General features: G+C 35.6%; 1 protein-coding gene across 6 annotated transcripts in view; it reads right to left on the bottom strand.

The window, feature by feature from the left end:
- Positions 1 to 270: 270 nt before the first annotated feature.
- Positions 271 to 17,965, bottom strand: part of NT5C3A (5'-nucleotidase, cytosolic IIIA) — a 30,003-nt gene continuing 12,308 nt past the window's right edge. Inside the window, exons 1-10 of one of the 6 annotated variants that reach the window (XM_082327722.1) lie at positions 14,124 to 14,289; positions 13,639 to 13,745; positions 6,612 to 6,710; positions 6,088 to 6,157; positions 5,328 to 5,374; positions 4,841 to 4,926; positions 4,492 to 4,581; positions 3,035 to 3,197; positions 2,366 to 2,566; positions 272 to 1,612 (exon numbers count right to left, since the gene is read on the bottom strand). In XM_082327722.1, coding sequence (XP_082183848.1) covers positions 1,511 to 1,612; positions 2,366 to 2,566; positions 3,035 to 3,197; positions 4,492 to 4,581; positions 4,841 to 4,926; positions 5,328 to 5,374; positions 6,088 to 6,157; positions 6,612 to 6,710; positions 13,639 to 13,745; positions 14,124 to 14,274 — 1,116 coding nt within the window. In that variant the 5' untranslated portion in view covers positions 14,275 to 14,289 and the 3' untranslated portion in view covers positions 272 to 1,510. Of the gene's footprint in view, positions 1,613 to 2,365; positions 2,567 to 3,034; positions 3,198 to 4,491; positions 4,582 to 4,840; positions 4,927 to 5,327; positions 5,375 to 6,087; positions 6,158 to 6,611; positions 6,711 to 11,059; positions 11,111 to 13,638; positions 13,746 to 14,123; positions 14,290 to 17,965 lie in introns of those variants that run through there. The other 5 variants (XM_082327725.1, XM_082327724.1, XM_082327727.1 and 2 more) reach the window with 5 other exon arrangements.

Below are 17,965 nucleotides of genomic sequence, written 5' to 3' on the forward strand. Positions count from 1 at the left end.
GCATAAAGGAAAGCAAAGGGGAACAATGACTATATTGCATGTTAGGGGAGTTGTACGGTTGCCTCTATTTTATTAATGAATAGAGCTAGTACAGCTGAGACCTCTTAGGACCAGGGTCACAACACCATCTTTAACTTCTCCTGCAACGTATCAGAGCAAACTTCCAAAGCTGCGGCTATGTTAAGCCATACCATTCTGTACATGATGCTGATAGGTACTGTAATGTGTTCAGTAGAGGGGAAATAAATACTTTCTGAAGAATTTTTTTGTGATGAGGGTGGTGAAACACTGGAACAGGTTGCCTAGAGAGGTGGCAGATGCCCCATCCCTGGAAACACTGGGGCTCTGAGCAACATGATCTAGTTGAAGATGTCCTTGCTCATTGCAGGGGGGTTGGACTAGATGACCTTTAACGGTCCCTTCCAACCCCAACTATTCTGTGATTCTATGAAGATTCAGTAGGTGTGCAAACAGACGGGACTTCCATAACGAAGCTAGAAGAGCTAGATGCTAGACTGATACTTGTGCTTACAATTTGCAGAGAGTGGGAATGTGACCTAAGGCCAGCCCGGAGAGGTGTTCCTTAAGTGCTTCTGAGGCATGGGGCTGGTAGCAAGAGAACTTTTTTTTGCAAGATGGCTAAGTCTGCTTTTAAAATCCAAGATTAAGATCTAGCTTTGTTTTGACTTTCTGTGCTGCAAGCAGCTCACTGAGAATTCCAAGAGAAATTATTTTAGACGAGCCATGCTAGCTTCGATGTGAAACAGCAGGCTAGCAGTGGAGTACACAAAATAAGATCTGAAAAGGGGCTGAAGTTATGGCTGTCTACTATTAGCCTGTGAAACTATCTGTTGTTACAAAGATGAGAAACTTTACCTCAGATGTACTAACTTAAAACATTCTTCCCATTCCATAGAGGATAAAGAAACAGTAAGGTTATAGAATATTTTGTAATGATACAAAAATCTATTAAGAAGAAACACTTTGCTTGAATTGGGTGAATAAAGCATTTTTACTGAAGAAAAATATATGTACGAAAACTTCTGTGAAAGTCTGTAGCATATGAGTAAGATCCTTTAAAGTACAGCTGAGACTGAAATATCTTCTTTGAAAGAAGAAAAGGCAACACAAACATGCACACTGCTTATTCACAGAACGTTTACATCTTCAATTTTACAAAATAGCCACATTTTCTAAAATGCTCCTCTGAAATGCCTCATTAAAAGACAGTGCACCATAGTATCCCATCAGCAGCAGTTTATCACATCTATAAATCCAATTGAAATCTAGTTATAATAGGAGTGTGAGACAATAAAGAACAGAATAAGAGCAGTAAAAGGAGCTTCTGGTTGACAATGGATACCATATGTATTTCAAAATACCAAAATGAAGATAAAAGTCTTAAATTAAACAGTTCTGTAAATGAGTAATAAACACATCTAAGATAGTACACGTGTGCTCTTCTGTCCAGTTGCCTTCTGGAAGGAATGGAGTGAGTCGAGACTGCAATTTACAGGATTTTCTGTAGGATGGAGTTGGCAACTTCCAGGGATTCATCTTTCACCAAGACAATGTCATAAGAGTCCATATATTTTTCCAAAAGCTCATCTACCTAGTTGCAGAAGGGATAAAGACCCACTTAGTTTTAGAATTAATTATTGAAAGACTCTTTGCCACTAAAATATTGCCCAGTCTTTCCACCAAATTCAGAGAATGAGCCGTGCAAATATGTATCGCTCCTATGAGTGAATTCCACAGGGTGACAGAGTAGGAGTAGCCTGACATAACTGTGCACGCATTCCAGGATATAATACCTCACGTTTATTCCAGCATCTCACACATGAAGATACTGAAAGAAAAACTACTTCCTCAGCTTCCTGAAAGGCAGATAGAAATAGAAAACTGAAGTTTTCTCTCTCCTGAATGCAAGCGGATGTGTATTATAACTTCGCAAAAAATCAGTTCTGTGTCTCCTCAAAAAAAAAAAAAAAAAAAAGAGGAGACACTGCCTAAATTTGTTATTTGGAAGATTATAATTATGCCTAATTATCAATCCAGTATTGAAAGGAGGGGGAGGAGCCACAGGAATTTAAGAGAATTAATTTCTCTAGCCTCTGAATTTTACTTCTCAACAGAATACCTTTTCAGAAGTAGTTCAGTACAAAATCCAAAGCAATTTACATTTCTGTTTTTGTAGCTTATGGGTTAGAAAAAAACTCGAGGCAAGAAATCCATGAAAAATTTTTGAAATCTTGAAACAAATATGGGCCAAACACTTGGTTTGATATCTGAAGCTTATTATAATGAACCTGTTTCTAACTTACAGTATTTCACTCAAAATTTAAAAGGTTATAAGGCTACTTACTTTATCATTGAGATAGCCGATCTTAAGAATGTGTTCAACATTTGCTACTCCATCTGCCATACTCAAGTCTCCTTGGGAATCACCCAGCAGTATGATATTACTGTTGTCTTTTAGTTGTTTGAAGTACTCTGTATTCTTCAAGGCACCATCATGTTTGTTGTAAACATGAATCAATTCTCCTTTAAATCCTTTTAATATTCCCTATAGGAAAACCCACTGAAGTTATTTCTACTATCATCTAGACAAGACAGAATCTACAATGAAATAGGTGATATTACTCTTGAACTAACATTGAACTATGTAATCTCTAATGATGAATAAGATAAATTACTGTTAAATAACGTAATGACTGTAATAGCATTGTTAAGACTAGACAGACAGCAATTCTCCCTGCTTGGAGGAAGAGCAGCATTGTACTGGGCTGAGTGTGAGGTTGTCATTAAAGGAAATGAATGGTATCTTAGTCGTACCACGCTAACAGTGTTTGAACTGTTATCCTCTGCTTGTTTTTTGCCTGGGAGAGTACTGACTATGCAATTCTCATTTTCTGTATGGCAGGGTAGATGGCTATATCTGTTGCATTAAAATGTTCATCCTGTCATATATATAAATAGCTACTAAATACCACAAACAGTCACGTTTGATAAGAATGTGTTATTTCATACGTACATTTTCATCAAAATCCATGAAATTGGAAACCACTTTGACATTAGAATGGTAGACCCCAGCCTGGTGGATAACTTCCTCAAGAATGTCCCCAATCCCAGCAGAAAATATGAACACAGGAATATTATGCTCACTGAGCTTGTCAAAGAAGTTCTCATATCCTTCTCTGCAACACAGCATGTAAATACAAATCAAATCTCAAATAAAGAAAACCAAGAAAAGCCAGAGTTTTCAGAAGACATTCACATCATCTTTGGAACAGAAAATTAATTTTCCCTGAGCATTTCACTTTATTTTCTTTGCCTCACCTTTTCAGGTTAGCAAGAACTACCAACCTAACACAAGGCACGTAGTTTTACCAAGAAACTCTTGCATCAAGCTGTTTTCCCCCCAAACATCTAATCATGTTTTAAAGACTTAAAACCAGTTTCCCTTCCCTAAACACCGCAGAAAAAGCAAGCAACTAGTAGAACTCTCTCTAGCTACTATCAGGCTGTACATTTCCTTTCAATCTATCTTCCTTGCTTAAATATTTGACTTTCTATAGGGTTATTACCATAAAACAAGGTTTGTTTTGTTTTGAAATCCTGAAAACATTTATTGTCACTCTTTCCTGAAAGCTTTTTAGTTTTCACTACACAATCAAAACTATGTATAGTATTCCAGGAACAAGATAGTATTATCTCTATACGTCTTCTCCACACAGACATTGATTGGTAGAATTTTACATTTAAAAAAAAAAAAATTATGATGATGACAATTTTGGAGGGAATTTTAGCCTGTGAATGAAGATTCAATCCACATGGACTTAGGCTTTCAAACAGGAAGAGATGGTGTGCTTGTCTGTTTTGCAAAAGACAAGAATTTAGTCAGTATGATAAACAAGCACTTCCACAAATTAAGTCTTAACATCTTGTTTCAGTAGTCCAAAATTTACAGACAATTGTGGAGAACTTCTTTAAAAGAGATGGAAGCCACAGCACGTTTCAAGCAAGGATTTTGCTGGCTTTTAAACTTGCCTTTAGCCATAAAGGAAGGACAATATTTAATACAACATATGAAACATACTCCTCAAGTCATTTTTATCTCAGATAAAACTATTCCAGGGAATGTTTTTCAAAGGAACAAAGTTCAACTCTACATTCCCCTTACAAAAAAGAGCCATCAGTGCAATTCCAAGAGGATGAAAGTCTACAGAAATGAAGTTTGTAGAGATGGGACTCAAACTTTTTTTTTTTTTTTTTTTTTAAAGATTAATAGTGTATACAGTGTGATCGTTGTAAGCATTTAGCTACAAAATATGAACAAAGTGGGGGCATGAAGAGCTCAGTATGTTCCAAGATTACAGTGTCACATTCTCAGGAATGTTTTTGTTTGTCTGTTTTTTGCCCTGAAAACACACAGTAAGAATCTACAGAAAATGCTCTGAAACAGTATTGTTCAAATCAAAAGGAACTTACTTCAGCATAACATCAGATTCCCTCACCATTTCTGCAAACTTATCCTTTTGTAAGCCTTGTTCAATGAGTAGTGCATGAGATTTATTGTACCTAGAATATAAACAAAAAATGGGCTGAAATTGACTTATTAAGATTCACCTTTCATTAAATCTCATGATGAAAAGCATCCTGTATGGTTAGTTCTTGATCATTCAAGTTAACAGCAAAGCAAAAACAGTTGTTGCACAACACTCAGAGAGGTTAATTCAGTTAATGTGTTAGCTAAAAGCTAATTACTGCCATTAATTTGCCTTTAAAAAATTATTAAAACTAATCTTAATACAATTTGAAGACGGGATACGTCTCTTACCATTCTACCATATATGGATATTTTTCTTCAATCGTGAGAGCTGGATCAATTTCAATAGCATAATAGGTTTCTTTCAGCTGCAATAACTGAAGGGAAAAAAACACCAGATGTTTAATGTATTTTTATAAAATAACAGTTGGTATTTCATCTAACCAATCAAAATAACTTTCTTCATTCTGATTACATTATTTAGACAAAATGGAATCTGAAATGCTCTTTGAACAAAGAGGCAGCTTGTAAATATATCTAAGAAGAAAAAGTGGATGCTGTTAAACTGAACTACACACTGCTATCAAGAATACAAATATTTCTGTTCACTTCTATTAGTGATGGGATGTCTTGCAGTCAGTGAGAAAGCTCAGAGAGCTTTAAGAATTTGAAAGTATCCCTTGTCTTGTCATGTTGCATAATTCAACACACAGTACAGCCAGGGTATAGTAACAGTTGTCTGTATAACAAACCAACAGCTAGTAGGTTTTCTGTTTACCTTTTTCCGACATTCCTCTGTGATGAGCTTAGAGTTATCAATGATGTCTGGGGGGTGAAAAAAAAAGCGTTAAAGAAGATGGTATATTTCTTTTACTTTGCTCTACAACACTGTAAATGGCATAGATGACAAAGTTTGATGACATACGACTGTATTTTCTCAGAACTTTTCTTACCAGCAACCAGTAAAAGGTACGCTTTTCTTCATAAGCATGAAGATGTATTACTGTCCTTCCCCTTATCTCTGAATTAAAAGGTCAGTTACAAGCTCTTTTATCTGTTTCTTGAGATTTAACTGTTTCTGAAATCATCATGAGGCATCTTATGTGTTTTGGGGTTCCCACTTCATTAGTACATGGATTCTCTTTGTTCTAAAAGGCTACAGGATAAAAACGTCAAGAATTCTGAGGAGTTTACTATCTGATTCTTGCAGGTGTCAAGGCTATTATGGGCTCTTAAAAAACAAAAGTCAACCCTCCCATATCTAGCCACTAACATCTTATAGTTCAGAACTTAATGTTTTAATTGTGAATGACAACTTATCTGATTTTAATTCACACAGATTGTGATTAAAATATACATACATAAAAACACATATAGACAGTCACTAGAATACTTCTTCATCAGAATGTACGGGTTAGGTAACAAGTCAAATAAAATCTCACATATTAGGGAATAAATTGGATAGAAAATTAAAATATAGGAAAAACTAAAAGGAGTGAACAAACAAATCTGTATTTAAAAAAAAAAAAAGTACTCACTATGACAAGTTGGACATCTTTTCCCATTGTAGGAAAATCTACTTAATGTCATATCAAAATCTGTAATAATCTATTTAAGGAAAGAAAAAGCAAAACTGTCTTACAACACGGAGGGACAAAATAAAGAATGGCTAGAAATTCTGAATGATCAACAATAGTCGCAGCTGAGTAGCATATATGTCACAGAAATCTCCCTATTTTATTGAACTACTGTAATATAAACCAGAATATCCCATAAGAAGAACATTTTTCCTAACAAAACTGTTTTTCTAATTCCTTTGGTCAGAATATTTCCTGAAATTACTAAGCTTATATGTTTATATCATTTACTTAACTAGTGTCTGGCTGAATTACAGTTGAGTCAACAAGGGCTATTAAAAGAGTTAACAGATGTCTAAGTTTTGGAGATTTCTTGAAGGTTGCCTTCTGTTATATATATATATATACTTAAAATTTTTTGGCATAGAGCAACAATCACATGAGTGCTTTCATTCCACACTGGTTATATCTTCTACTATCTTTACCTGAAGTTTGGCAGCTCCACCTTTGATGAGGCCACAAATAATCTCCTCTACTCTCCCTGGGTCCTTAATATGGACAGTCTTCTTCTGAAACTCTGGCATCTATGAAGAGTAAGAACAAAGACAGAAATATACTTACAGAGGAAAACTTACTTACTAGGTAATCCCTGCTATCCATCAGATTGGAAGCTCCGCCTCTATAAACAGTTTCACATGACATCAAGACATGCTCAGGACAGGAAGGCAAGTTAAGAGTAAGAAGAAACTGAAACTACTCTGGGTGTATCAACTGATGACTGCATACAGTTCTGTTTGCTTTCAACATCTGTTTCCATTTCGTTTCCTAATTTCAAATTATTCAATAAGCTGACACTCACAGAAAAGGTAATTGTATTTGTAGGAAATAAGCGAGATACATAGAAGCAGGACATGGGATCACTTTGTGGTTCAAGTACGTCACTGGGAGATGGTGAACCTGAAAACTAACCCTTTGTGCAATTAATAGGCCCTTAAAGTTTCAACATAGATAAAGCAGGCTGATTTTAGACACCCATTGTTTTGTTGAGAATTCTGCATGTGTCAACTGAGTATTCCATTTCAACAAGGTCATATAGGAATTCCTGCTCCCTAGCCAGTCCAACAATCATTTTTCCATTACGTATTTTACTGCACAGTTTTGAAATAACACATGCTATCACACCACATATTCCTTTTGAATGAAGAATGTTTGTTGAATATTATGACAAATGTTGAATTTGGTAAAGAAAGAAAAAGAAAAAAATCACACGAACCCCCCCACCCCTCCCCAAACAACTTGCTTACTCTAAAAGCTTTTCTTCAACCTTGCAGAAATGGTAAAAGAACTACTTACTGACAGAAATTTCAAAATTTAGTATGGATTTCCTTCCTTTATAATCATGTATGGACTCCTTCTAAAGCAAAGGCATCAGACATTTGCAGTCTACCTACATGGGTATTTATGAGTAGTAAATTTTATTTTCTGTGTGTAGAATGTCAGAGATGATGAATTGCTAGGAATTACATTTTTCACGTTCTGATCATTCAGCTTTCCTTTTCTTATACTTAGCATGTAATCTTTGCTGCAATGAGCTAATTAAAAAAAAAAAAAAAAAAGAAGGCAAAAAAACCCCCCAGCTTCTATTTCCAGACACATTTCTGGAACCAGAGTTCTCATATCATCACCAGTCGTTAATAAGTCACACAACACACTTTCTTCCTGGTCTTGATGCTACTAAGCCTTTTGCTTATTACTAACAACCAACTTGACGTCAAATTGCAATTAAGTTATCATTTAAGAAAAAGATAACATTTTAAAGTCTTGCAAATACATGTAACGGAAAAGACACTTGTGTGTCAGGGAAAAGAACGAGCTGGAGGTACCTTTAAATATTGGCTCTAGTCCACTCTGCCCTGGGGTAGTAGCAAACTATTACAGCTACATCATTCTCAGCAGATGCTTGTCTAACCCATTCTTCAAAACCTTCACTCACATATTCCTCACTTTCCTCAACCACGTATTTTAGTGCTCAGCTGTCTTCATGTTCAGAAAAGTTTGCTTAATCTCTATTTAACCTTCCTTACTGTAATTTTAGGTCATTCAACTTTGAGGAAATGATACTTTTTCACGGGTGCTCACAGATATTTTTCCCTTCTTCCTGAACTAAAGAACCCCAATTGCTTCAATTCTTCCTTTGCAGAGCACAATTTTCTAAACCTCTGACAATTCTTGATGTTGCCCTGGCCCATCCATTTGAACCATGTCGTTCTTGAAACACAGCATCCATAACTATGGGTATAACCTTTCTGCTCTGCTCTATTCAGGCCTCAGCTGAAGGGCTACTTTGGCCCATGTCTTCGGATAATATCTTTGCAAATACATTTCAATACACTTACTTTGTTAGCAGCAATACGGTGATAATGATTCAAATTCAGTTGGTAATGACCAAATATTCTTCAAAATTACTCCTAGGCAGAAACAGGTAGTTGCACAAAGCGCTAACTTTTACATTTAGTCTTGCTGGATTGTATCTTTTCTTCCACATAAGCTCTCCTATTTTTCAATGTAACAAATAATTCTAATCGCCAGTATGCTTACTGCTACTTTCTGGCTGGTACCCTCAAAGACACTAATGAAAACAGAAAATAGAAATCCTTCTAAACCCCTAATCATGAGCCTCTGATAATTTTCCAAGGTTTTCCACCCATCCAAAAAGCTTCACTTGTACCAGAATATCTTGCCAAAAATTCTTAAGTCGTGACAGGGTATTTACTACTTCTTTGTGCTATAAGTCTCATAAAGAAAAAACTGGATTAATTTCACTCAGTTTGGAAGAGTCAAGGTTTTCCTTTGCCATCCTATGGCAAAGACATTTTCTGTAGGAATGGCACCTCCTAAACCAAGATAGTTGTTCTCTATGTGGTTGCAGTGCCTTGTTACTTTTATTAGCAGAGCAAATTCAAAAGAGGTGCATTAGGATTGGCTTCCAACTATGAGCTACATCCCAAACTGGGAATCATTGCGAAAGCTAATGAGTGTTTAAAAAAAAAAAAAAAATTATTGAAAATTCCGCGTTAAAGAATTCCCTAATCTTTTGAGAAATACATCTACAAAGCATTTATAGATATTTATTCACAATTATCAGCAAAGTATGTCAACTGATCTAGCTTCACAAAATAAAACATTAACAATCTGCAACTCTTTAAAGGTGTTTTATGATATTTCTTTTGGATGTTATACAGTGCTGGTAAACAAAAGTAACCTTACCACTTGTTTCGTGGGTATAAAGCATTTTTTCCTCTATAATGAAAGATAAAGCAATTTGTTTTGTAATTTTTTCACTGTAAATTGACTAATCTAATTCCTTTGACTTTCAGGAGGCAAATTATATATGTATTTTTAGACTTGGAATGCAAAAATTAAACAAAGTGAAATCTATGTGTGTCACTTTGTAAGAAGTAGTTCAAACGCTATTTGGTTTACTTAGATACAAAGCAACAGACTTCCTAATATAACTGATTTAAACAGAACAGATGGTGGGGGAGATGGAGAGATCAGAGGGAGAGACTGTATAAGGAAAGTTGGATTGCTTACTACTGTTTTATTTCAGACTGAGGCCTTTCGTAAGTTTTTGAAACAACCTGAGGAAAAACCTCCTTAGTAAACACTTCAGTAGATGATGTTAAACAAGACATTGCTTAAGACTTTGAGTATGATGAAAGCTTCCTGCTTTGATGTTGTAAACTGATACTCCTACTCAAGATCAGTTTTTAAGGTTCATTTATTTCTAATACATCTTCGTTTTTACACAAGAATTGAAGTAAGTTGAAGAGTATTTTAATTTAGGGGAAAAAAAGAAGTGTTCTGCAGCGCATATAACCCAGACAATTTCAGTCTCACAGGCAAAACTCAGTCTTCGTTATGGATATGGCATCTGATCAAGCCTCAGACAAATATGGTTTAGTCTAAATAGCCACTGTCCCCATCACTAGGTCCTTGTATTCATATTTGCAACTGAATGTTAAGTAGCAATTCTTTTATTTAGGCTTTATCATTATTATATTAGAAATAAACAAAACTGTCTAACAAGCAGTCACCAGTTTTCTGGCAAACTGTCTCCTTCAATGTCTTACACTTGTGCCCAGTTTAGCTGTTGGGTTTTTGTTGCGTATTTGCCATTCTTCAGAGTTGAAAGAGACAAGCAGATTCAAGTTGGAAAGAACAGATAAGACAGATGAAAGAACGAAGAGTGAAAAAATGCTAATAAGAAAAGTTTGGTCGATTTGATAAAATTTGTCTTTCTATTAATTGTTTAAGACAGCTCTAGGAGTCAACTCAGTCTACACAAAAGGACCAAAATTCTGATGCATCAGTTGACTGGAAAGAACAAATATGGAGAAAGAACCAAATGAAACACTCCACAGCAACTAACAAAAGCAAGAAAGCTTTTCAGAGCAAGGAGTTTCTACATACAGGACTAAAACTATATAAGCACAGGAATAGGAATTCATATTTCATTGTGACATCTGGAAGTATATCATATTAAATCACTTAAGTGCCCCTATTTATTCCGTCGTTTTATAGAAGTGTGAGAAGAATTTTGCTTTCTTACCAAGAACATCTATATGTTATTGAAATAGCTCAGAGACCAGTATCCCTTTTAAAACACATGTTAAAAGATGACAACTCCCAAAGGTAACTTGTGGTTGGCATATACACTGGCCACAAACACATTTAAGTTTCCAGTCTCTGGCATTTTTTAAGGAGCCTTCAGAGAGAAGCAGGGAGAACAAAACTGAAAAAAGATTATTTTAAAGGTTGAGCTTAATTTGATTTATGAAAAGGAAAAAAAGATCTGCTTGTTTGTGATAGCAGGTAACTGGAATAAAGGATGTAGGAAATTCTTTTGTAGCTAACAATGTTATAGCCATACCTTGATGAACGAACAGTAATGGAATCACGCAGGTTTGGAAATCCCCCAGTCCTACAAACCACAGAATGGGTCATTTACAACAAGGATATTTCTGAAAATTACAAGTCTATTTAGTACATCAGACATGCATCTGTGTAGCTGGGTTAAATAAAGAGGAAAAGTATTTACAGTAAAGAACCTACTGAATTCTAGTTTTGAAATAAAGTTTCTTATACACAATTGGATAGCAAGAGTGCAAACAGAGCTGCTCTTATGTTGTATCTGGGTGCTGCCCATATATATTGTTTTCTTAGTATTTGAGACTGTGTATCTAAGTGCATGCTGCATCAGTTGGATTATTAAACGAGACTTGGCGATAATCACTAAAATGAAAGGCAGGTATCTAAGTGGATTCACAGATCCCATAGCAGGCATTTCCAATCAGGTATCCTAATAACTGATTGCGTGTACAAGGCGTAATGTCATATTCTGGAGTTAAGATTATACTGAACTTTACTGAGTGCTGGAGGTTGAGCAGTTACTTCCCTCCTCAGTAAAACAATGACATTAAGTCCCTATGATTAAAAAAAAAGAAAAAAAAAATAATGTCCAATAGAAGAGTAGCTAATACAGTCATAAAAAGGACGACTGTGGGACCTTCCCTTGTTTTCACTGTGATTTTAAATTGGGAAGGATGAGCTGATGAATGACTTGCTATCTTAACTACATGGAGACATTGCTCGTTTCACAATCAAATCCAGATACATGGCCTGAAATATTACTAGTAATAACTAAAAATATAGGAAGTTATCATCGTAAGTCTGCTAAGTAATGCTTTGACCAAGGACATAAAAAAATGGGGCAAAGTATTTTTATACTGATACCCTGTAAGCCTACACTACTTGGCAAATACAAAGTTTTCTTATTTTACAAAGACTAGTCTAGTATGGATGCCTCCCAAAAATCACTGCTAAGAAAACACCCTGCATTATGGGTGGATAAAATTTTAAGGGAACTTCTCTGTAATTCTCAATGATTGACAGAGTACTTTGTTAGGTGTCAGTAATACTGAATAATAATAAAGACTGTTCTCAAACTTACAAACATATTAAAATATTCCACAAAATTTCAGATGACTATAATGTCATAAAAGTGATAAGACAATGAATAAGAACTAGTCATAATACTATTGACAGTATGTGAATTTCAATTATCACACAATTTCTTTTTTTCTACTTTGTTGGTAAACCTGCCTTAGACTAGACTAGGTTCCAAACCTATTAACTTTTGATACAGAGGACATACCAGGGTGGGCTGGCAAGGAGAGGGAACTCTTAATGTTATTTCTGAACAAGGAAAATGCAAATCAAAGTGATAAAATGGACAGGATTCAATTACTTGTAAATTTGATTTCTAGTCTATGGTGATAGCTTCCAAGTAAAAGAGTATAAACCAAGAATAAATTACATTTATTTTGGGAACTGCAAATGCTCAATTCCAAGGTCTGAGACTAGCTATCACATACACTTGCTTATGGAGGTGTACCAAAAAAGGCAGGGCATGGCATCAGTAAGAGCTGTGAAATTTGATACCCTGGCAAGCTACAGAAAATTGGTTTCTGTGTTCCTGGTGGCAGAAAGTAACAGTTTGGTGAAATTATAAAGAAAAGGGGCACATTCCTTAATTTACATCTTATTTTCCACTCCTTTTCTTTTTGATATTATTACAGAACATTACCTTCATCTACTTACTCTAGAAAACAAAGCTTACCGAAAAACTTTTCAAAAGCCTGCAAGCTTCTTCATGTAACTTCTGCTGTTTGCAGTGTATGAATTGCAAGAAGTGGGGGAAACGAAACAAAAACCACAGAATGGGAGCGTGTGCGTGTCTCTTCCTCCATCTATATACACTCATATATAGCTACATGGGCTCATATATGTATAAACCAAGTTTTGCAACAAAGGTTTCTCTTAGCAGCCGCAGCTGTCAGTAGGTTTATCTTTTAACAGGAACATTAAAAACTACTGGACACGAGCGTCGTCACATCGGTCGCTCCATTATGTGCAGCTAGTCAGGAGAACTGCACTAGTGATCACGCAGTCTGCTAGCATAACCTGAGCTCAGGACAGATACTTATTGATTTATAACTACCAAAACCAAAAACAAAATATGTTTTTCATTCATATGATGTAAACTCAAATATGGTAAGAAATCCAAATCACTCTTTTGGTAGTTTTGCCAAGAAATAGCCTTAGGACTACTTATCTAAAAAGTAAACAGGCAAATGTTGTTATGGAAATGAAACAACAGAACATTTCACAGTTGCTTTAAAACATGCTGCAAAACTAGATACCCAGCACAGGTTATATGAAATAACGAAGTGGCTTCACTACCTAAGCTATTTTAAGAAATGGAATAGGATGCATACTAAAAAGAATTTTTCCTGTTTTATTTTGTTTAATTATTTACATCTTTTTACACTTAATGTGCTGGATTCTGATATTTAGTTTGGAAAAAAAAACATATAAAAAATCTGGAGAGAGAGCGTTCACAGAAAACATGACAACAGCGTTTCCTCTTGTGCTTTTAACGGAGAGTACCTGTGCGTTGAGCTTAGGGCACTCCTGATTCTTCTGTCCTTGATTTTGTCCTACTGCAACAGCATAGGTGGCAAGCAGAGTCCAGAGACGCAGGGCTTGCATACAGGCTGCCAACAAAAACCAACCAAATCCTTTTAAGAATTGGTCTGCTATATTATGTAATCTTTGCTATTCCTGCTGTATAGAAATAAAAGCAGGCATGCATGGTACATAGCTACGTCACTTTGGAAATATCCATGCTTAAGACTACTCTGATACATATTTAAAAGTAGAGGAACGTTTAAGTTGAATTAACCTATTTAATAAAAACTGGCAAATATATTTATTCCTTCCATGCTGTTGCCAACTCTATGCTATCAATTTTTTTTTTTAATACAATTTGTCACAATAAACAACAGAAAGTAATGCCTCAGCTCATAACCCTGGCTTAAAAATGCAGGCAGAAGACAGAGTCAGTACTGTTGACAGAAGCTGTGCACACTTACCAGAGGGTTTTGCAGGAGCAGCTGCAGAAGCAAAAGAAAATTCCTCTTGCTTGAGAAACACTAATATAGCAGCACAAAGTGCAGTTGAGGGCGTTTCCAAATACAGCCTGACTAATCCCCGTGCAAAACCCCAGGGTCCTGTGACGCACATCAGCAATGCACAGCAGTTTGTTATGCTCAGCAGTACAGCCTGACAGGCTTAGGGATGATCAGCTGGTGTACCAACAACAAAACCTTTGACCTTCACTGAATGAACAGCTTTCATGGATGCAGCAGGCAAATTTGGACTGCTCTAACAGAGGAAGGCACTTGTTTTTCAAGTTGATGACTTTCTACTTTTTAACCCTTTTACAAAATCTTTCCAAGTATTTTAGGATTTCCTGTTGCAGAGTGCCACAAATTTCTTACAGCTCACTGACATGGTCTCATTAATGTTTACAAGGGAGCACGTGTCCATTTGTGTAGAAGCAGCAAATTAATTACTTACTTAATCTTTGCTTTGACTTTAATTATCTATGTGATACTGGAACCGGAAATCAAGGAGGCTTGTTTGTCAGGATTTTTGAGAGACAAGGCGACTCACCGTGCTTTCAGAAGTTTGTCATTAGGCACCTTGCCTGATCAAAGACAGTAACTAGGTGACACAGAAGATGTATTTAAAAAGAACCTTTTTTACTGTGAGAGAGTGAAGGAAGTCTTGTCTAATCTTACTTACACTTTGAAGTTGTGTAAATGCTTGGAAGTGTCACGTGAAGTTAACTCTTGCTATAGCAACAGGACAAGCTTCCCTATACTATCCCATAATTCATGTTCAACCTTAGGTTTATGAGCACTATTTCAGGCTGCCAGAACTAACCACAAACATCAGACCAATTCATACGTGGCCATGAATGTGACCAGTGCAACCATCAGAACTGAAGCAAGGGCAGGTTAGTAGTGTAGCACATACAAAACCCCTAATGCTATTACCACCCCCCTTGCCTCCCCCCCATTACCAGGACTCTACAAATTCATTAGTTATGAAAACTTCCTTTTAAGGAGGATGTGCTGGTTTTCTACATTCGAAAAAATCGACAGACTTTTTCTGAATGGTACAGTGGATCCATATATGTTTTGTGTCCATATTCCAGCTGTAGCCCAGTACGTACTCTGTCAGGATTCCTCAGACTCTGACCTACACAAGTACTTTCATTTTTTTTCAGGTGCACTGTCTGTGTTTGACCCAATGAAACAACTAGTGAATACTTCAGCCGATTGATACAAAACACGCAACTTTCATCAACACTCACCCTCTTAGAATTGAACAAGATCCCCCAAAATGTACATGTTAAGGTCTGCTGTATCCTGGGGCAGGAAACTGTTTGAAAGGTATGTTCAAAGTATAACATAAGCCCCGCAGAGACTATATACAGCAAATCTAACTTACTTGGCATTGGTATTTGCCAGGATTCATAGCTCCCATTAAATCTACTTGTTATAGCATTTGTATGCTGTTGCAATAGATAACATACAGGGAATATTACCTTTTATAGTATTTTATTATAGTTAGCATGCTTTTGGTTATAATAATATCTCCGTAATAGTGTTTGGGAAAGCTATGTATAATGCAGTATCTTGAATAAATATGAATTATTTGCACAACAAAAAGCTGTAGCTTATGACAGTGCTGGATTTCTGATTTTAGATAAGTCTTATGAACACTGAAGTAAAATATGCTTGCTAGATGAATCATGTAGTTCAGGTAAAGGCATCGCTTTATACATTCAATTTGCAAAGTACCTGTCTCTCAGCCTGCATATATTTCAAAGGTGACTATGGTACTGACATAAATGAGTCTTGTGAACCGCATAGGTGAGACTGGGACACGGTGGGGATGGCCTTTTGATGTTCTGGTACTTCTCAGATGTGATGAAAAAATTAATTCTAATGCTATCAAGAATTTAAAGAAAGTTAGCTTGCTTTTTATGGAAGTTGGAAAAAAAAGTTGGTTTGTTTTTGTTTTTTTTTTTAATTACATATGATTTAAGGGTGAAGAAAAGAATTGCAGAAATTAAGTGCAACTTTTACAGGCTAATTTTTGGTATACCAGACTGATCAGCATTTTAAATGAATGATCATGGTGTTACTGAAAGTGCTAGAAAATGACGTGAGCAAAATTTCTGTAAACATTAATACAGCCAACACCTAATTCTTAGAAAAACTTCTACTGTATCTCTGATAACAATGTACTTTCACTTTAATGAAAAATGCCGTAAATGAAACTCCTGACCTACAAAACAAGGAAGACTGATATTTGCAACTCCAAGAAACGTTTGTGTCAAAGGCTTTAACTAACTAACAATAGCTACTACTGACCGTGTTCCGTTCCTGCTGATTTGAGTCAGTTGAGCATTTTGTTTACAGTGTTACAACTCCCGGAAAGAGATTAATTAAAATTACCACTTCTTTTTTAAAGAGAGAGAAACAAAGTCCAGCATGACATTTCTACTCTCACAATACCCAAGGTCATTTAAATATATTTTAAGGACCATGAACTAAAGACGTATAGCTATTTCAACAGATAGGTTCTATTTTAACCTCTTCTCTTAGGCTGAAGGCCATATCTCAATGACAGAATATTCTACGCAGAAAAAAAGAAAAAAAAAAGAACAACACTTAAAACATTAGATGATTTGTCATACAAGACTAGGAAAAAGTTCAGCTTTATATGGTGGTGTGTTAGGTGAACTTGGTTTGTACTCAAAGAGTATGAAGCACTTGAAGTTTTAGTCTGCAGCAATGAAAAACTGGTTCTACCTGTCCTTACACACCTCTGCCCTAAGTTGCACCTATTTGTGGAAAGAAATAAACACAGCACAGATAAGTTATGTGAGCAAGTAAGCTGAACTTTTTTTAAAGTAAAAAGTTGAATACTTCAACTAAACTGATGTCAGCTGTTAAAGACCAAGAAAGAGGTCATATTTAAGAGTCATTTCTGTTCCTTAGAATTAGAATATTTATTATTAATTCTAGAAATTAGTAATTCTACAAAAATTAGAAGTGACTGAATCCTGTCTACAGTATAAACATTAAGTAATGGCTTTTAATGAGCTTACTACCTTTTATTCTTATTTAGTGAGCTTACTACAACTGAACAACTTTGAATATATCCCTGTATATTCAGCATATTGCCCAATTTTACTTGAGCAATACCTTGTTTTATTGCAGGGATCAATTTTAAACATTAAGGAACTGTATTTGTTTTCTAATTTTGCTTTTGTAGTAAGTCTACTTAGCAGATATTTTCCAAAGCAGACTACTTGATATAATCTCCACAAGACAGGGAAAGCTAACTGAACCATAGCACTCAAGTACCACAACAAAGCAGAAGAAAGGAATCAACATAAAAGCATTTAATTCAAACATGAGTTTTATTCATGCCCTAGTGAACTCAGTTAATGAGAAGCATTCTGGTTCCAGCAATGGCTTTTTATATTTTAAGTCACAATTACAAGGAAAATAAGATAAATGTTCAGTTTGATGAAGCTGAGGTAAATAAAGCTTTAGAAGGATGCCTTGCAGGAATCTTGGATACCACTTATTTTTCCAGTACAGGTTTGGTGTTAAAAAATGCTAGCCACGTTTACAGCTGGTACAACGCAATACAGAAGTATTATTTGTATATTAAAGTGTGTGCGTATTATAGAGATGACTCATGGGGAATATAAGAGATTCTTTAAACATAAAGAGCTTGAACGGCACTTGCTATGGAAAAGTGCTAAGAACATATTAAAGACTGAATTCATTAAACTATGATAAATCCAGAGAAGACACATGCTAAGAAGGTGAGGGTCTTAACCTGA

The sequence above is a fragment of the Platalea leucorodia genome, assembly GCF_965183815.1.
Source record: "Platalea leucorodia genome assembly, chromosome: 1".
In the NCBI taxonomy this organism is placed as follows: Eukaryota; Metazoa; Chordata; class Aves; order Pelecaniformes; family Threskiornithidae; genus Platalea; species Platalea leucorodia.